The 22,393-nt window shown below is 37.6% G+C and overlaps 1 protein-coding gene across 1 annotated transcript in view; it reads right to left on the reverse strand.

Moving 5' to 3' along the window:
* Positions 1-22,393, reverse strand: part of FAT2 (FAT atypical cadherin 2) — a 166,190-nt gene that overhangs the window by 7,062 nt on the left and 136,735 nt on the right. The window contains exons 21-23 of the mRNA XM_053718687.1: positions 4,508-4,928; positions 4,246-4,399; positions 2,632-3,191 (exon numbers count right to left, since the gene is read on the reverse strand). Coding sequence (XP_053574662.1) covers positions 2,632-3,191; positions 4,246-4,399; positions 4,508-4,928 — 1,135 coding nt within the window. The remainder of the gene's footprint in view (positions 1-2,631; positions 3,192-4,245; positions 4,400-4,507; positions 4,929-22,393) is intronic.

The raw sequence follows: 22,393 nt of genomic DNA on the forward strand, positions 1-22,393 counted from the left end.
TAATAAAAATAAAATTCTAAATAAAGTCATATATTTTAATACACTTAGGCAGCAAATCAAACACAAGCTCAAACCATTGGTATGGCTATGTGAGCGCTGTATTTAATTAGCCTTTGCAAAGACATTGCTAAATATTTTTATCTTAATTGCACATTTATTAATAAATTCTTTAAAAATGCTCTCTGCATTCCCCATTAATATTCTAGATTCTGGCCTTTAAAGTCAGCAAAAATGCACAGTAGCAAGCTACATAGCATACACTTACACATGCAGATACACACACACTATATAGCATACACTTATACATGCAGATACACACACACTACATAGTATACACTTATACATGCAGATACACACACACTATATAGCATACACTTATACATGCAGATACACACACACTACATAGCATACACTTACACATGCAGATACACACACACACGCTACATAGCATACACTTATACATGCAGATACACACACACTACATAACATACACTTACACATGCAGATACACACACACACTACATAGCATACACTTATACATGCAGATGCACACACTACATAGCTTACACTTACACATGCAGATACACACACACACACTACATAGCATACACTTACACATGCAGATGCACACACACTACATAGCATACACTTACACATGCAGATACACACACACTACATAGCATACACTTACACATGAAGATACACACACTACATAGCATACACTTACACATGAAGATACACACACACTACATAGCATACACTTATACATGCAGATACACACACACTACATAGCATACACTTATACATGCAGATACACACACATTACATAGCATACACTTATACATGCAGATACATACACACTACATAGCATACACTTACACATGCAGATACACACACACTACATAGCATACACTTACACATGAAGATACACACACTACATAGCATACACTTACACATGAAGATACACAGACACTACATAGTATACACTTATACATGCAGACATACACACTACATAGTATACACTTATACATGCAGATACACACACATTACAAAGCATACACTTATACATGCAGCATACACTTATACATGCAGCTACACAGACACTACATAGTATACACTTATACATGCAGACACACACACACACTACATAGCATACACTTATACATGCAGATACACACTTATACATGCAGATACACATACACACACTACATAGCTTACATGTATACATGCAGACACACACACTACATAGCACAAACTTATACATACAGATACACACACACAGTTATGGATACAGATAGACACACACACTACATCATATATGGGTATCTGTAATTCATTGTATGGGGTCCTGGGGTTGGCAAGCACATTAGCTGGCAGTCTGCGGCTGCCACTGTTCATTACACTGTTGGTTACCCTGGTATTAGCACTGCTCATTGTATAAAACTGAAGGCATGCTAGTATTATCACCAGGGGTTAGATATCATCATTACCAGAGGTAGGTTAGAGAGGTCACAATTACCTGTGGCCAGAGTGTATACAGCCTTCTTACTCCTGCTTAACCCACACACCATTCCTTTTCCACAGGGAATATAACAGGTATCTAACCCTGTCAGAGTAAAGCCAGCTGCTTCTGAGTATGGGCCCAATAGAATTAAAAAAAAAATAAAAAAAAAAAAATTTTTTTTTAAAAATGCCTGGGGCAAATTGGGACATATGGCTAGCAACTCGGGACAGAGGGACAGACCCCTAAAATCGGGACTGTCCCGCGAAAATCGGTACAGTTGGGGGGTATGTGGTTGCTGTGCACAATGAAAGGAACACAGAAGAATTCAAGTTTATAGGGACATCCTAGCTTAAAAATAAAATGCTGTGCTTCATTAATATATTATATTTATAAACACAATCCCTTTTTTACAATGTGTTTGACTATTAACTAATTGGGGGTGTTGATTTGTCCTGAAAAGCTCTCCCACTCACCTGGTATTTTATTTTATTGCAAGAAAATATAAATATATTGCAATTACACATTGTTTATTATACTATATTTTAAGTCATATTAAAAAAAAAGTGTTACCATGTGCTGTGAATTAGTATAGTGGTTGTTTGCCTTAAAGGGACAGTCAACACCATAATTTTTGTTGTTTTAAAAGATAGATAATCCCTTAATTACCAATTACCCAGTTTTGCATAACCAACACAGTTATAATTATACACGTTTTACCTCTGTAATTACCTTGTATCTAAGCCTCAGCAGACTGCCCCCTTATTTCAGTTCTTTTGACAGACTTGCATTTTAAGCCAATCACAGCTGTCTCCATGGTAAATTCACGTGCATGAGCTCAATGTTATCTATATGAAACATGTGAACTAATGCCCTCTAGTAGTGAAAAACTATCAAAATGCATTTAGATTAGAGGCGGCCTTCAAGGTCTAAGAAATTAGCATATGAATCTCCTAGGTTTAGCATTCAACTAAGAATACCAAGAGAACAAAGCAAAATTGGTGATAAAAGTAAATTGGAAAGTTGTTTAAAATTACATTCCCTATTTAAATCATGAAAGTTTTTTTGGACTTGACTGTCCCTTTAAGATATAGACTTATATAAAGAAATAATATAGGAAACAGACTTACTATTTTCTTCACAATCCCAGTTGTTTTTAGCAATAGATTCATTATCAGAGCTGGATGGAGGTGCTGGAGGTAGATTGGGGGCTACGCTGCAAATAGCAGGTCCTCGTGCTACTTGAGGTTTGCAGAATGTAAGGAGCTCTGGGACAGGAAGTCTCCTAGGCTGACCTTCTGCATCCAGTTGATTGCGAGATGTAGGACTGAGGATGTTGAGTTCCATGGATGGCCCCTGGGTACCTATTCCAATGTCCCTAGACAAGTGATGTTTTAGGTCTGGGTCTTCCTGTGGGGCTGGCTTATGGCTGGCACGTCCTTGGCATACACGCTTTCTAAAGACCACAAAAAGCCCAACTAGAATAATAACAGCAAGAACTCCACCAAGGATCTCTACAATTTCTTGTGGTCCAGACACCAAATAGGACTTATCTTTCATGTCAGGTGTTATCACCTCTGCACAAAGTTGTGCCTGGTTCACTTCACTGCAGTTACAGGTACTACTGGATATGCAAATGCCATGGTCCAGGCAAGAGCTTTGTAGACAGGATCTTACTCCAAACTGACAACTGCAAGAAAAAGATACAATAAATTAGGACTGCATGTCTCAGCATAGAGGCACTTTAAAATAGGCCCTTGAACTGCCCTGTACAACAATTAATGAACTGAATAAGAAAATGTTTAATCTCTTTTTGATTATATATACATTAGAGGTATAGCAAAAATAAATGCACATAACTTTGTCCAAAGGGTCTTGTTCACCAACGCACCAAGTGAGTAAATCCTGTCTTTTTACTGCCTTCTCTGCAGCATTGATTCCCTGAAGGTATATATGTATTGAGAGTAGCACAAAAACTTCCTAGTTTATCATATAATACAAGGTCTTGTGCTTGTTCATATCATTTTCTTTGAGAAGATTTGACATCTGTAATTTAAAGGGATATCAACCCCAAAATTTTCTTTTGCGATTCAAAGACTGAGCATACAATTTAAAAAAAAACTTTAAAATTTTCTTCTGTTATTACAATTTCTTTGTTCCCATGGTATTTTTAGTTGAAGAGATACCTAGGTATGGAACACGGCAAGAAATAGTGCTGCGACTGCTGCCATCTAGTGTATTTGCATATGGATAACATTCTTACAAAACCGCTGCTATCTAGTGCTCCAGTCACATGCACGCTTATAAGCTAACGTCCGTGATTTTAAACAAAAGATACTAAGTGAACAAAGAAAAATTGATAGTATAAGTAAATTAGAAAGTTGTTTAAAATGATATGCTCTATCTAAATCATGAAAGAAAAATCTGGGTTTCATGACCCTTGAAGGGTTACAGAATTTACTAAATGTCGCGTATGAATGAATATGAATTAACAGGGGCCAATATGTAAAGTGACATTTGGTAGTTTGTTTATTCACATATATTTGTGAAATTAAACCAATAATTTGACAGAATATTTGCCAATTACCTTGCATAAAAATACTTGCTAATTTAATGCATATATTTTATCCATTACCTATTTGTAGAAGTAATTTACTGCCCGAGCTTATGATAACACCTTAAGAGGTTCTGGTATCCTTACTGCAAGTCATGTAGTATGTAGCTTTACATTTTATCTCTCTTACCTGTCTCCTTCATAGCCTTGTGGGCAACTACACGTGTAACCATTAGACATGGGTGAACAGGTTCTCCCATGATGGCAGAGGGAAGGGGCACATGGATTTGTCCCCAGATCACATCCAGATCCCATGAATGGATAATGGCAAAGGCATGAATAACCTGAAGAAGATATGGCACAATTTATTGTTATCTCCATATCAAGACATTTTTAGGTAACCAAACTGCATTAGCTAAAACATTCCGAAAAGTCCTAAAATTTGATCTTACCTCCATAGGGCATCTCTGCACATAGTCTATTGCTTGGGCATGGATCCTGGCTACAGGCATTGAGCTGATCACAGCATGGTGTTGTGCCCATTTTTTGGAGGGAGTCTCCTAGACTGGCAAAGGTCTGCCCATTAATGGTGATGTTATGTAGACATCCTTGGAATCCCAGTGACAAATGATTTTCCTCTTGTACCACTGCCCCAATAAACACATGTTGCTGTATGTACTGAGAGGGACATGGCTGAGAAAGATGATCATGCTGAGCTGATTCAACACCGTTTACTAGAAGCCGTATTAATGATCCAGACACCTCCAGAATAACTTGGTGCCAGTTGCCATTATTTACTAAGACATCTGAAGTCAGGTCATATATGATATGTCCACCGCATTGTAGTCTAAACTGCAGAGCTCCATTAACCAGCTAAAATAACAAAATATATATGTATTTTACAATTATACCAATGCAGCAAGGCAAAAAGTTATTTTAAGACATTATAGAGGAACTATATTATTATATGGTTTATTTACATACAAAGGCATCAAAACAAAATGTTACATTTTTTTGTAAGGCAGTTATTCATCAAATATCTATAGATATTTAAAAATGCTATATCTATCTATTGATCTTCCTATCTATCATATCTATATCTATCTATCTATTTATCTATCTATCTATCTATCTATCTATCTATCATATCTCTATCTATCTATCTATCTATCTATCTATCTATCTATCTATCTATCTATCTATCTATCTATCTATCTATCATCTATCTATCATATCTCTATCTATCTTTCTATCTATCTATCCATCTATCATCTATCTATCTATCTATCTATCTATCTATCTATCTATCTATCTATCTATCTATCTATCTATCTACTATCTATCTATCTGTCTGTCCTGTATGTCTGTCTTGTCTGTCTGTCTAGCTATCTGTCTCTTAATCTTTCTGCCTATCTATTTATCAGGTGCTCTTTGCATATGCATTTATTTGTTTACACATGAACACTGCATATACACAATGTATACTGATTACAGAGCAGTCTTAGTCATTTAATATAAAGAATTATATGTAATGACCTATTTTTAATGGATTAATATTTCATATTAACTGGATATAAAAGTGAACTTGAAATGCACTGAAAATACTTAACCTAATATGTTCCTAAAACTAATATGCAACCAATTAGTAACCGTGCATGATTTAATTTGCAGAAAGGTATGCCAGACACTTTTAATTATGATTTTTCAATAAATTAATAATGTTGTACTTTATTCATAACTTGCACCATAGATGTATATTCTGTAGGGGTCCTACACCACTTTTTGGCATTAACAGGTCTGATACGCTATAATAAATTTGCACTGGTGTTGCATGGATTTCCAGTAACAAGTAACTCTTTATTATCTGTCCTGAAGTGCAGCTTGGACTGTATGATTAATTTCCTACTCATATGTTAGAGATTTGTCTAGTGCTTTAGGATGTTTGTGAGTATTCAGACTGTCTTTCAAGCTCCAAACGTTTATTATGCTAAAGGTAGTATGCATGGATATGCAGACTGTGTCAGATAGATGTGCCCAATGGCTTTCCAACAGGGGAAGTCATGACTTGCCTGTCTATTTCTAATAGGAACTTAGCACAGTACATGGATTTTCATTACATGGATTTCAGGGGAAGTATAAATAGAAAAGTTTGTATTTCTAACAGGGCTGGCGGGAATTTATACACTGATCGTGCCAGTTATTCTATAATATACCCAAGAGAAGCAAGTGACTACAGTTATTTGTTTATTGGAAATTCATGCCAAAATAGCAGTCAAATATAAAAAAACAGATAATGTGCACTATGGGGGGTAGTTATCAAGCCGTCAACCTCAAATACGCTGCGTATTCCGCAGCGTATTTGTGGTGAGGCTGATACGCCTTAGTTATCAAAGGCTCGAGACCGGCAAAAGTAGAATTTTGTGACGTCAGCTTCGATCCGCCGGACTCAGTCCGACACAGATCGATTCTTACGTCACTCCAGATGTTCCGCACACAAGTGCGGCACATTCTCACTACTTTTGCTAGCTATCAAAAAACTAGCAGGTACGCTCGGCACTTTTACGGCCCAGCGTACCTGGTTTTCAAAGCGCCAGCCTGGAGGCGGCGGATCCCATAGGAATCAATGGGAGTCTGACCATAGCGAAAGTACAAGTTCGCTGCTGACAGACATCCCATTGATTTCTATGGGAGCTGTCTACACCTAACACCCTAACATGTACCCCGAGTCTAAACACCACTAATCTGACCCCCCCTACACCGCCGCAACTAAATAAAGTTATTACCCCCTAAACCGCCGCTCCCGGAGCCCACCGCAAGCTACTCTATACATATTAACCCCTAAACCGCCGCTCCCGGAGCCCACCGCAACTATAATAAATGTATTAACCCCTAACCCGCCGCTCCCTGAACCCGCCGCAACCTATATTAAATGTATTAACCCCTATCCTGCCCCCCCTACACCGTCGCCACCTATAATACATTTATTAACCCCTAATCTGCCCCCCCTACACCGTCGCCACCTATAATAAATTTATTAACCCCTATCCTGCCCCCCACTACACCGCCGCCACTGTAATAAAATGATTAACCCCTAAACCTAACCCTAACCCTAACGCCCCCTAACTTAAATATTAATTAAATCAATCTAAATAAATTAACTCTTATTAACTAAATGAATCCTATTTAAAACTAAATACTTACCTTTAAAATAAACCCTAATATAGCTACAATATAAATAATAATTATATTTTAGCTATCTTAGGATTTATTTTTATTTTACTGGTACCTTTCAATTTATTTTAACCATGTACAATAGCTATTAAATAGTTATTAACTATTTAATAGCTTACCTAGCTAAAATAAAGAGAAATGTACCTGTGAAATAAATCCTAACCTAAGTTACAATTACACCTAACACTACACTATACTTTAATAAATTATTCCTATTTAAAAATAAATACTTACCTGTAAAATAAACCCTAAGATAGCTACAATGTAATTAATAATTATATTCTAGCTATCTTAGGATTTATATTTATTTTACAGGTAACTTTGTATTTATTTTAGCTAGTTAGAATAGTTATTAAATAGTTATTAACTATTTAATAACTACCTAGCTAAAAGAAATACAAAATTACCTGTAAAATAAATCCTAACTTAAGTTACAATTAAACCTAATACTACACTATCATTAAATTAACTAAATAAACTACCTACAAAGAACTACAATGAAATACAATTACATAAACTAACTAAAGTACAAAAAATAAAAAAAGCTAAGTTACAAAAAATAAAAAATTAAGTTACAAACATGTTAAAAATATTACAACAATTTTAAGCTACTTACACCTAATCTAAGCCCCCTAATAAAATAACAAACCCCCCCAAAATAAAAAAAATCCCTACCCTATTCTAAATTACATAAATTTCAAAGCTCTTTTACCTTACCAGCCCTTAAAAGGGCCATTTGTGGGGGCATGCCCCAAAAAGTTCAGCTCTTTTGCCTGTAAAATAAAAATACAACCCCCCCCCCAACATTAAAACCCACCACCCACATACCCCTAATCTAACCCAAACCCCCCTTACAAAAACCTAACACTAATCCCCTGAAGATCATCCTACCTTGAGTCGTCTTCACTCAGCCGAGCCACCGATGGAACTGAAGAGGACATCCGGAGCGGAAGAAGTTAATCCTCCAAGCGGCGCTGAAGAAATCTTCCATCCGATGAAGTCATCATCCAGGCGGCGCTGAAGAGGTCTTCTATCCGGGCGAAGTCATCTTCCAAGCCGGGTCTTCAATCTTCCTTCCGCCGACGCGGAACCACCTTCTTCACCGATGGACTACGACGAATGACGGCTCCTTTAAGGGACGTCATCCAAGATGGCGTCCCCTCAATTCCGATTGGCTGATAGGATTCTATCAGCCAATCGGAATTAAGGTAGGAAAATCTGATTGGCTGATGGAATCAGCCAATCAGATTCAAGTTCAATCCGATTGGCTGATCCAATCAGCCAATCAGATTGAGCTCGCATTCTATTGGCTGATCGGAACAGCCAATAGAATGCGAGCTCAATCTGATTGGCTGATTCCATCAGCCAATCAGATTTTCCTACCTTAATTCCGATTGGCTGATAGAATCCTATCAGCCAATCGGAATTGAGGGGACGCCATCTTGGATGACGTCCCTTAAAGGAGCCGTCATTCGTCGTAGTCCATCGGTGAAGAAGGTGGTTCCGCGTCGGCGGAAGGAAGATTGAAGACCCGGCTTGGAAGATGACTTCGCCCGGATAGAAGACCTCTTCAGCGCCTCTTTGAAGATGACATCGGCCGGATCGAAGACTTCTTCAGCGCCGCCTGGATGATGACTTCATCGGATGGAAGATTTCTTCAGCGCCGCTTGGAGGATTAACTTCTTCCGCTCCGGATGTCCTCTTCAGTTCCATCGGTGGCTCGGCTGAGTGAAGACGACTCAAGGTAGGATGATCTTCAGGGGATTAGTGTTAGGTTTTTGTAAGGGGGGTTTGGGTTAGATTAGGGGTATGTGGGTGGTGGGTTTTAATGTTGGGGGGGGGTTGTATTTTTATTTTACAGGCAAAAGAGCTGAACTTTTTGGGGCATGCCCCCACAAATGGCCCTTTTAAGGGCTGGTAAGGTAAAAGAGCTTTGAAATTTATGTAATTTAGAATAGGGTAGGGATTTTTTTTATTTTGGGGGGGTTTGTTATTTTATTAGGGGGCTTAGATTAGGTGTAAGTAGCTTAAAATTGTTGTAATATTTTTAACATGTTTGTAACTTAATTTTTTATTTTTTGTAACTTAGCTTTTTTTATTTTTTGTACTTTAGTTAGTTTATGTAATTGTATTTCATTGTAGTTCTTTGTAGGTAGTTTATTTAGTTAATTTAATGATAGTGTAGTATTAGGTTAAATTGTAACTTAAGTTAGGATTTATTTTACAGGTAATTTTGTATTTCTTTTAGCTAGGTAGTTATTAAATAGTTAATAACTATTTAATAACTATTCTAACTAGCTAAAATAAATACAAAGTTACCTGTAAAATAAATATAAATCCTAAGATAGCTAGAATATAATTATTAATTACATTGTAGCTATCTTAGGGTTTATTTTACAGGTAAGTATTTATTTTTAAATAGGAATAATTTATTAAAGTATAGTGTAGTGTTAGGTGTAATTGTAACTTAGGTTAGGATTTATTTCACAGGTACATTTCTCTTTATTTTAGCTAGGTAAGCTATTAAATAGTTAATAACTATTTAATAGTTATTGTACATGGTTAAAATAAATTGAAAGGTACCTGTAAAATAAAAATAAATCCTAAGATAGCTAGAATATAATTATTATTTATATTGTAGCTATATTAGGGTTTATTTTAAAGGTAAGTATTTAGTTTTAAATAGGATTCATTTAGTTAATAAGAGTTAATTTATTTAGATTTATTTAATTAATATTTAAGTTAGGGGGGCGTTATGGTTAGGGTTAGACTTAGGTTTAGGGGTTAATCATTTTATTACAGTGGCGGCGGCGTAGTGGGGGGCAGGATAGGGGTTAATAAATTTATTATAGGTTGCGGCGGGTTCATGGAGCGGCGGTTTAGGGGTTAAACTATTTATTTAGTTGCGGAGAGGTGCGGGATCAGCAGGATAGGGGTTAATAATTTTATAATAGAGGGCGACGGTATAGGGGGGCAGGATAGGGGTTACTAGGTATAATGTAGGTGGCAGCGGTGTCCGGGAGCGGCGGTTTAGGGGTTAATACATTTATAAGACTTGCGGCGGGGTCTAGGAGCGGCGGTTTAGGGGTTAGTAACTTTATTTAGTTGCGGGGGCCTCCGGGGGCGCCGGTATAGGGGGTAGAACAGTGTAGTTTAGTGTGAGTGCTTAGTGACAGGCTAGCAATAAAGCTGGGAAAAAGCCGAAGGGCAGCGAGATCGGATGAGTGATAACTGTCACAGTCCGCTGCTCATCGCCCCGCGGCTTTTTGACAGCTTTATTTGATAACTTAGGCGAACGTATTCAAGGTCCGCGGCGGCGAAGGTAGGCGAGCTTAGGCGGACGTATTGGGCCGGCGAAGCCAGAAAAGTAGACGGCTTGATAAGTAGCCCCCTATGAATGAATGGTGTTGAGATTATATTCTTGGTGCAATATATAATCATTGGTAATTATTATCCCAATATCTTCTAACCATTATCTCATTAGATAGAAAGTGAATTAAAGGGACAATCTACACCAGAATTGTATTGTTTTAAAAGATAGATAATCCCTTTATTACCCATTCCCTAGTTTTACATAACCAACACAGTTATATAAGTACACTTTTTACCTCTGTGATTACCTTGTATCTAAGCCTCTGCAGACTGCCCCCTTATTTCAGTTCTTTTGACAGACTTGCATTTTAGCCAATCAGTGCTGGCTCCCAGAAGCTTCACGTGCGTGAGCACGGTGTTTTCTATATGACACACATGAACTAACACCCTCTAGAAGTGAAAAACTGTCAAAATGTCCTGAGAGAAAAGCCGGCCTTCAAGGGCTTAGAAATTAGCATATGAACCTCCTAGGTTTAGCTTTCAACTAAGAATACCAAGAGAACAAAGCAAAATTGGTGATAAAAGTAAACTGGAAAATTGTTTAAAATGACATGCCATATCTGAATCATGAAAGTTTATTTTGGACTAGACTGTCCCTTTAAATGACCCTAAATGTAGTGTTCAGCACTCAGTATCCGTTTTTCTACCAGTATCCGTTTTTCTACCATTCCTTGTGACACTGTAAAAATTTATTGACTCTGGGATTTATATCCCATTGAAGGTCTATTTTAATTGTACTTTTAAGTGTGTTGATGTACCTGTGTTATGGTTATTACTAGATGGAAGCACAGACCTTTATAGCTGACAATATAGAATTAATTGAAGCTTACAGGGAGTGCAGAATTATTAGGCAAATTAGTATTTTGACCACATCATCCTCTTTATGCATGTTGTCTTACTCCAAGCTGTACAGTATAGGCTCGAAAGCCTACTACCAATTAAGCATATTAGGTGATGTGCATCTCTGTAATGAGAAGGGGTGTGGTCTAATGACATCAACACCCTATATCAGGTGTGCATAATTATTAGGCAACTTCCTTTCCTTTGGCAAAATGGGTCAAAAGAAGGACTTGACAGGCTCAGAAAAGTAAAAAATAGTGAGATATCTTGCAGAGGGATGCAGCACTCTTAAAATTGCAAAGCTTCTGAAGCGTGATCATCGAACAATCAAGCGTTTCATTCAAAATAGTCAACAGGGTCGCAAGAAGCGTGTGGAAAAACCAAGGCGCAAAATAACTGCCCATGAACTGAGAAAAGTCAAGCGTGCAGCTGCCAAGATGCCACTTGCCACCAGTTTGGCCATATTTCAGAGCTGCAACATCACTGGAGTGCCCAAAAGCACAAGGTGTGCAATACTCAGAGACATGGCCAAGGTAAGAAAGGCTGAAAGACGACCACCACTGAACAAGACACACAAGCTGAAACGTCAAGACTGGGCCAAGAAATATCTCAAGACTGATTTTTTTAAGGTTTTATGGACTGATGAAATGAGAGTGAGTCTTGATGGGCCAGATGGATGGGCCCGTGGCTGGATTGGTAAAGGGCAGAGAGCTCCAGTCCGACTCAGACGCCAGCAAGGTGGAGGTGGAGTACTGGTTTGGGCTGGTATCATCAAAGATGAGCTTGTGGGGCCTTTTCGGGTTGAGGATGGAGTCAAGCTCAACTCCCAGTCCTACTGCCAGTTTCTGGAACACACCTTCTTCAAGCAGTGGTACAGGAAGAAGTCTGCATCCTTCAAGAAAAACATGATTTTCATGCAGGACAATGCTCCATCACACGCGTCCAAGTACTCCACAGCGTGGCTGGCAAGAAAGGGTATAAAAGAAGAAAATCTAATGACATGGCCTCCTTGTTCACCTGATCTGAACCCCATTGAGAACCTGTGGTCCATCATCAAATGTGAGATTTACAAGGAGGGAAAACAGTACACCTCTCTGAACAGTGTCTGGGAGGCTGTGGTTGCTGCTGCACGCAATGTTGATGGTGAACAGATCAAAACACTGACAGAATCCATGGATGGCAGGCTTTTGAGTGTCCTTGCAAAGAAAGGTGGCTATATTGGTCACTGATTTGTTTTTGTTTTGTTTTTGAATGTCAGAAATGTATATTTGTGAATGTTGAGATGTTATATTGGTTTCACTGGTAAAAATAAATAATTGAAATGGGTATATATTTGTTTTTTGTTAAGTTGCCTAATAATTATGCACAGTAATAGTCACCTGCACACACAGATATCCCCCTAAAATAGCTATAACTGAAAACAAACTAAAAACTACTTCCAAAACTATTCAGCTTTGATATTAATGAGTTTTTTGGGTTCATTGAGAACATGGTTGTTGTTCAATAATAAAATTAATCCTCAAAAATACAACTTGCCTAATAATTCTGCACTCCCTGTATATATAGAGAATTAGTTGAATGGACATGGATGTAAAATTTTCATGATACAACTGAAAAAAAAAATTACTCCTGTTATCAAATGTACTTATTTCTCTGTTTTCTTTTCTTTATTGAATCTTAGGCTCTGGAATATGCAATCGTCTTAAACATTATATGGCAGCAATGTTTGCAACAATGTATGTAGGACTGTTATAGTGCACACTTCTGGGCCTACCTCAGTATGCTCTCGTGGACAGGAGCTAAATTTCAAGAAAAGATACCAAGAGAAAGAAGTAAATATGATAATAAAAGTAAAGTGGGGAGGTTTTTTTTAAAAAAAAATATCGGAATCATGAAAGATTAATTGGGATTTCTCTTTAAAATAACTTTGGAGATGGTTATAATGCAAAAAAATAATAAAGGAAAAAAAGGTTATGCTAAACTTAAAGGAATATGGAACCCAAAATGTTCTTTTGTGATTCAGACAGAACATACCATTAAAAAATAAATTCCAATTTACATCTATTATCAGATTTGCTTTCTCCCCCATGATCTTCTGCATTGAAGAGAAACCTAAGTTGGCATCTGGAGCACTACATAGCAGGAAATAGTGCTGCCCTCTAGTGTTCTTGCAAATGGTAACATGCTTGGAAAACTGCTGCCATATACATGTCCCTTTTTTTTAATAAAAGATACCAAGAGAACGTAGAAGATTTGATAATAGAAGTAAATTAGAAAGTTTTTTAAAATCACATGCTCTTCCTGCATCATGAAAAAAAATTGTGAGCGTCACATCCCTTTAAACAGACATGAAAGCCAAAATTAAACTTTCATGCGTCAAACAGCGATTTAGGAGAATTTTAAATTTATTTCTATTATCAAATTTACTTCATTCTCTTGGTATTCTTTGTTGAAGGTGTATATATGTAAGCTCAGGAGCAGCATTGCACTACTTGCATAAATGTGTTGCATATGATCCATTTATATAGTCCATCTGGGAGTGTTTTTGTAACAATGTATAGTTTTGCTTATTTTTCAAATCACTTTGTGCTGATTTTCAGACTCCTAACCAAGCCCCAAAGTATCAGATGTAGACTGAAGTCTATGGATTCCTGATTGCCCCTGTTTGTGTAATCTGTCTTTTCATATGCAGGGGAGGGGAGTAGTGTCTGTTCTTCCTGCTTTCTCAGCCTCTTTCAGTGGGTGTCACAGCTAGGGATGGGCGAATGTGTTTATATACGAATTCGAATGTTAGAACAAATGTTATTGGGGAACTTCCGGGTGGCGGCCATGATAGGCTGCTTTTTTTACACACTGCTCCTGCATCCTACCTGTCTATAACTGCAATGACCCTCTAAACAGCTCGAATAATGGCCAACTATGCATACCTACAATCAGATTGAGAATCTGCATCTAACGAGCCTATTATCGACTAAACAACTGCAGTCCTGAGCACTCGGATCAGCTTGGAAGGTTAAGGCCTTTTTTTTATATACCCCCCGGCGAGGCACTCCCGTGCCTTGTCGTTAAGTGACACAGCCTGTCAAACACTAAGATCATCTAAGATTGCCCAACTTTACATCTCTCACGCCGCCCTCCAAAACCCACTATGGAGGCCGCTGAAGTAAAAGCCGTTCTGGAAGGTCTTGGCTGCCTACTTAAATCATATCTAACAGCCTTTGATGCATCTAATGGCTGCCGCGACGGTATGGATCAGGTTTCCACTACAAGCCCATCATCTTTGTGCGGAGGGAGTGGGGGCGCTTCAGGGCCCGAGTGCCCCTCACTCGTTTGCATGAAATTACCGATAGCTGCTGAGGCTGGATTTGAGTCGGGGGCGAGGGGCGGCGGGGCAGCCTCTGAACATGTGGACATCCTAACGGGTCTCTCTGTACCGTTAGCAAGAGTGATACAAACTACACCTGCGGGCTGCTCCCCCCCCCCTCGTGCTTCCAAAGGAAACCATTACGCCTACCCCTACAAGCATCTTCAACGGAGCCTATCTTAGCGGCATTCAGCTTAAACTGGTACCGTCATTACCCTCTTCAGAATTAGACTCCCCACAGCTGGACTGCCACTTTCTGGGACCTTCTATTTTAGCACCAGCGCAAAGGTCTGTAGCTACAGAGCAGGGGCGACCAGCTAGCCCACACTGTGAGACCCTGACCGACTGCATTTCCCTTAAATATCGCCTCTTTTTAGAGAAAGTTGGAGTGGGGTAAATGCTGTCCCAATCCTGAACGGACATCATGTATATAGATTGCTGTACTGTTGAGGACAGAGTGACTTAGCAACTCTAACAAGAAGTTTGATTTATTTCTGTTTTTTCTTTGCATTTATAGTCAAGATGTATTGATGCATGGGTTAACTGTCCTGTTTGAGGGGGTCACCTTGGTATATTTGCTCAACAAAGTTAATACACCCTTATAACCTGGGTTAAGTTTTCCTAATTTTGCTTAGCTATTTAGTTAATATATTGAACAGTTTATATGTTATTAGCAGTTTGCATACCTATAGTTGATATATCCACCATGGCTACCTAAGACTAGTTAAATTTATGACTCCCTCATAAAGCTGCTACTAGGGTAGTACACCATGACAACTAGCGGCTGTGTTTTTGCCAGCGGCCGAGGCAGAAACTACAAGTCACGCTTTAACAGTCAACCCTTTGACCCTAGTCTCCTGCATTACTATAGGCTATCTCTGCCTATAGGGCTATTACATCCCAAATATAATTCTTAAGAGCTCATGTCTGTCTAAGCCTAGCCTATGCACTAATATGATTTTTCTCATGCACTGTTGCCGTTGAATTCCTATTATTTGCTGCTTATACTCAGAGCGCACCTATTACTATGATTTTGTACTATCTAATATGTGCTGTAGTCACTCAACTTGCAAAATGACTCCTGTCATAACTATGCCTATTCTCCCAGCTACGAGGCCAAAACTTAGTCTCACTATGGCCTGGCCTGTGTCAGGAACTCATTAGCTTAGTTTTTTTTTTTTTTTTTGTGTCTCCTAAACTTTTAGTTCTTTGCAGTTTGCAGCTTAGACATGTATCAGCAAATATGTCCACCTCCTTCTAATTATATATTTTAATATTTATCCCTTAGTGTCTATCATATTGTACTATATATTTGTGAAGCCAAGATCTACTTGTACTGTGATTTAGTATATTTAAAGAGCTTCCTAGGGTACCTCTTTAAGCTCTTTCAGCTTATATATCTGTTTTTTCTCAGGCTGTGCAGGGAGTACAGAGCAAAATACATATGAGGTCCTAATTGCATAATTACTTGCGGCTTTGGTTATTATAAGTGAGGGCGTTCATACCACCCTATATCATTGTTGGATAATCCTATCACACCTGCATATTAGCTATCTTACTATATTGCTATACCCAAGCATGTTTCTAGTGTTACAGATAATACAGACCCTTTATTTACTCAAGCATGTTTTACTATTTATCTCTCCCATGTTATTCATGTATCCAAGTATGTTCTATAGATATGAAAATATTGCATTTCCTCAAACATGTTTTATAGCTTTAAAAATATTATAAAATCTGAGGTTCATTTGAGACCCATGAGTGGTCTCATTAGTTTCATTGTACCTTCCACTGTTTTATTTTGCTTGCTGTGGGGTCCAAAAGTGGCCCCTGGAGTAGAGGAGAAGGTCCATAACTTTGCTGGCAATTCTTTATGTATTATGATTTTGAATTTATTTCTGTATACCCTGCCTGTATGTTATTTCATAAAACCTCAATAAAAAATATAAAAAAAAAAAAGAACAAATGTTATTGTAGAAATTCGATTTACATAATAGAATGTTGATAAGAACGAATATTCTTAAAAATTTGATTTTCGAATGTTGTTTACAGTTTTCGAATGTCACATTCGAATTCGAATTTCACATTCGAATTCGAATGTTACATTCGAATATCACATTCAAATTCGAATATTACATTTATAAAACACAGTATTAGACTAGAAATACTATTTCAAATTTGAATGTGACATTCGAATTCGAATGTAGCATTCGAATTTCAAAATTACATTTATTAAACACAGTTGTAGACTAGAAATACTATTTCAAATTTGAATGTCACATTCGAATTTGAATGTCACATTCGAATTCGAATATTACATTTCGAAATTAAATGAATACATAGCTAAACATTCTTTTATTCAAACAAATATTTTTGAATTTTATTGAAAATTTGGTAAACGAAAATTTTAAAATAGAATGTTAGAATGTTATATAAACATTCCAAATTCGATTTGAACGAACGAATGTATCAAAATTTGTTTTAAATTTCGCATTTTTAGAAACATTCGCCCATCCCTAGTCACAGCCTAACCTCATCGACAGTGCTAAACTGAGAACTTCTAAGTTTTTAAAAGTTTTTTTACTGGATTTTTAGATTAGTATCTGTGCATAGTCTTCTTTATAGTAGTGTCTACTACATGCAGTTATATGAAAATTGGTGTATATTGTCCCTTTAACTTCTTTATGAAATTTTATGTCCCTTTAAATACAGTACATGCTAGATAAATATAGGAGATTGAGCTCTTAATCTACCTTTTAAAGAGGTTTATCTCAAACTATAATTCTCCATAAAATGATTATGTGGAGTAAATATCAATATTTATTGTGTATATATACAGTGTTCTGAAGAGGACACACACATGCATACATGTATACAAATAAATTACAGTAATTTACAAGGTCTGTTATTACTCTATGGATTCCATAGAGGGCCACAGAGTCATCTTTGGCAGTTAATGGTTAACACAGCTTGACCAAATTATATACATCATTTTTCTCTCGGGCAGAGGCTTTTGAAGGACCTCTAGAAGCAAAATTCAACTAAAATATCAAAGCATCAGCTTTTACATGATTAATAAGAAACAAGGTCATAATGCAACGTGTTAAGCGCTGAACAAATTCCAGAAATGCAGCTGGAGGAAAAAAGAAAAAAAAAAGATAACAGATGAGTTCCACAGACTTGGCAATCACTCCTGAAACAGGAATTTGGCAAAGGGAATGAAAAGAAGTAAGAGGGGACCTTGCATTATAGGATTCTGTGAGCATTGTTGTAGGACAGCCCTTATACAAGTATTACGCTCAAACTGTTGGAAGTTATTTTTGTAGGACAATGTCAGCTCTTCCAACTGTGCATTTGAGTGATTTAGAGTAAGCATTCCTCATTTTATACTTTATCTCATGGGAAATTATTTATTCAATTACCAGATAATTAATTGTGTGCTACTGCCAAAATAGTCCCATTCACATCAATGGAAGCTTTTGTTCTTTAGTGTCCAGCAGGCACAACTGAAGCTTAAAAGTTCAGTAAAAACGTGCCAAAATATGCTGCATTGTCCTTGTTTTAGATAAGTAGAATTAGTTTTCACTATTATCACAATGATGTGGGAATGAAATGAAATACTCATGTAAATAAGCTATCATGAAAATAGTAGACAATGAGATGCAGAGACTGACCTACGCATAAACAAATAATGCAGACAATGAAAACTCCTAACTCATATCTATAAGCCACACAGAAATACTTCTATAAAGCAATACACTAAATATAGTTTTTCCTAAGTATCTATGAACTCATACCACGTGTATTCAATGTATATTAATAAAAAAAAAGTATAATTAATTATTCTAGTAAAGGTATTATCATAGGAGAGCTCTTCAATTCACCTATGATGTGCACCTACTTAAAGGGACAGTATACACCAAGTTTCATTTAACTTCATGTAATAGACACTACTATAAAGAAGAATATGCACAGATACTGATATAGAAATCCAGTATAAAACGTTTTAAAAACTTACTTAGATGCTCCCAATTTAGCTCTGTTAATTAGGTTAGGCTGGGACAACCACTGAAAGGGGCTGAGAGAGAGCAGACCTCCCCTTCCCCCCATCCCCCCTCCCCTGCATATGAAAGACCCATTATACAAACAGAAGCAATCTGAAGTCTGTATACATCAGTATACATCTAAAACGTTGGGGCTTGGTTAGGAGTTTGAAAATCAGCACAATTTTATTTAAAAATAAGCAAAACTATACAGTTTTACAAAAACACCCCCAGATGGACTATATAAATGGATCAGCTACAAAACAATTATGCAAAGGAACATCTAGTTTACAATGTCCCTTTAAATAGCAAATGGAACAATGTTAACACATTAACCAATCAGAAAATTGTGACAGTTTAGATAACAAGATCCCCAAAACAATATTGTTTTGTTAATATGATAATTAATCAAAACTGCTTTAAAACTGAAAAAAAGTGCAGGGAAAGCTGGACTGGATTCTGACCAATTTCCAGAGCCTGGAAAAGGCTGTAGATAGACAAAGACAAACCTAGGACCAGGATTACTGCATTATGTTTTGGAGTTTCATATTTTGTTGTAGGTTTGAGCATTCTAAAGGGACATGTGTCAGGTGGGTCCATCAGATATTAAGGCAAATAAAGCCCTGCTGGATGGCCCCGCTTGTTGTCGGGTGGTAAATTGTTGGGAAATTTTTTGGATTTTGGTTGCATCATTTCATGCTCACTTTTGGTTGATCTGCACATGAGGCGCCCCTCTGTTTTGTGTTTCACTTCAAAATTTTAAATATCTATATATATGAATATATACATAGAGGGAGTGCAGAATTATTAGGCAAGTTGTATCTTTGAGGATTAATTTTATTATTGAACAACAACCATGTTCTCAATGAACCCAAAAAACTCATTAATATCAAAGCTGAATAGTTTTGGAAGTAGTTTTTAGTTTGTTTTTAGTTATAGCTATTTTAGGGGGATATCTGTGTGTGCAGTTGACTATTACTGTGCATAATTATTAGGCAACTTAACAAAAAACAAATATATACCCATTTCAATTATTTATTTTTACCAGTGAAACCAATATAACATCTCAACATTCACAAATATACATTTCTGACATTCAAAAACAAAACAAAAACAAATCAGTGACCAATATAGCCACCTTTCTTTGCAAGGACACTCAAAAGCCTGCCATTCATGGATTCTGTCAGTGTTTTAATCTGTTCACCATCAACATTGCGTGCAGCAGCAACCACAGCCTCCCAGACACTGTTCAGAGAGGTGTACTGTTTTCCCTCCTTGTAAATCTCACATTTGATGATGGACCACAGGTTCTCAATGGGGTTCAGATCAGGTGAAAAAGGAGGCCATGTCATTAGATTTTCTTCTTTTATACCCTTTCTTGCCAGCCACGCTGTGGAGTACTTGGACGCGTGTGATGGAGCATTGTCCTGCATGAAAATCATGTTTTTCTTGAAGGATGCAGACTTCTTCCTGTACCACTGCTTGAAGAAGGTGTCTTCCAGAAACTGGCAGTAGGACTGGGAGTTGAGCTTGACTCCATCCTCAACCCGAAAAGGCCCCACAAGCTCATCTTTGATGATACCAGCCCAAACCAGTACTCCACCTCCACCTTGCTGGCGTCTGAGTCGGACTGGAGCTCTCTGCCCTTTACCAATCCAGCCACGGGCCCATCCATCTGGCCCATCAAGACTCACTCTCATTTCATCAGTCCATAAAACCTTAGAAAAATCAGTCTTGAGATATTTCTTGGCCCAGTCTTGACGTTTCAGCTTGTGTGTCTTGTTCAGTGGTGGTCGTCTTTCAGCCTTTCTTACCTTGGCCATGTCTCTGAGTATTGCACACCTTGTGCTTTTGGGCACTCCAGTGATGTTGCAGCTCTGAAATATGGCCAAACTGGTGGCAAGTGGCATCTTGGCAGCTGCACGCTTGACTTTTCTCAGTTCATGGGCAGTTATTTTGCGCCTTGGTTTCTCCACACGCTTCTTGCAACCCTCTTGACTATTTTGAATGAAACGCTTGATTGTTCGATGATCACGCTTCAGAAGCTTTGCAATTTTAAAAGTGCTGCATCCCTCTGCAAGATATCTCACTATTTTTGACTTTTCTGAGCCTGTCAAGTCCTTCTTTTGACCCATTTTGCCAAAGGAAAGGAAGTTGCCTAATAATTATGCACACCTGATAGAGGGTGTTGATGTTATTAGACCACACCCCTTCTCATTACAGAGATGCACATCACCTAATATGCTTAATTGGTAGTAGGCTTTCAAGCCTATACAGCTTGGAGTAAGACAACATGCATAAAGAGGATGATGTGGTCAAAATACTCATTTGCCTAATAATTCTGCACTCCCTGTATATATTTATGTGTTTATATGTGTATACATATATTAAAGTGAATGTAAATTTTGATGCTAAAGTGCCCGGTTTTTAAAACTTTGATTAAAAACAGGGGCACTTTAATTCATCAAAATTTTCATTTCACTCCTGTTGTGAAAAAAAAACTTACCTTTTATTCTTCACAGCAGCTCCAGCTTCCTCCACCCGTTTCAAAGCCTCTTCCTGGGTCTAAAATGAGGCATCCGGCTTCCTCCAATCACAGCAGTGAATCAGACACTGAATCCCCCGGGGGGGGGGAAGCTGTGATTGGAGGATGACCTATCAATCATTTCTGACATCAGAAATGGCTTGTGAGGCCGGAGGAAGCTGGAACTGCTGTGAAGATTAAAAGGTAAGTTTTTTGTCACAACAGGAGTGAAATGTAAATTTTGATGAATTAAAGTGCCCCTGTTTTTAATCAAAGTTTTAAAAACCGGGCACTTTAGCATCAAAATTTACATTCACTTTAATATATGTATACACATATAAACACATAAATATATATGTATATATTCATATACATATATATTTAAAATTTTGAAGTGAAACACAAAACAGAGGGACGCCTCATGTGCAGATCAACCAAAAGTGAGCATGAAATGATGCAACCAAAATCCAAAAATGGGTACTCACATTTGGCAATAGCACACCAATGTGCTGGTAGTGACGTGCTGATATCTCAGGGTGTACAGCTCACCCTCTCTCCAGGTGTTGTTCAGCCAGTTGAATCACAAGATCTAAGGATATGAAGCTCAACTCCGTGTAGCATTTAAATGGGAAAAACAAAGGTTGTTTATTTAAAAACAACACATTAAAAACAAAAGCAGTGAGTTAAAATAGGGGTGTCCAAGTTTTACCCCCTTTCTGCAACGCATTTCTCTGCAACTTCCGTTTCATCAGCCCTGATGAAACGGCAGTTGCAGAGAAACGTATTGCAGATAGGGGGTAAAACTTGGACACCCCTATTTTAACTCATTACTTTTGTTTTTAATGTGTTGTTTTTAAATAAACAATGTTTTAAACTTAAGCACAGTTCTAGCACCTTTGTTTTTTCCATTTGAATGCTACACTGAGTTGAGCTTCATATCCTTGGATCTTTCTTGTGATTCAAC

Source organism: Bombina bombina, chromosome 6 (assembly GCF_027579735.1).
Source record: "Bombina bombina isolate aBomBom1 chromosome 6, aBomBom1.pri, whole genome shotgun sequence".
Classification (NCBI taxonomy): Eukaryota; Metazoa; Chordata; class Amphibia; order Anura; family Bombinatoridae; genus Bombina; species Bombina bombina.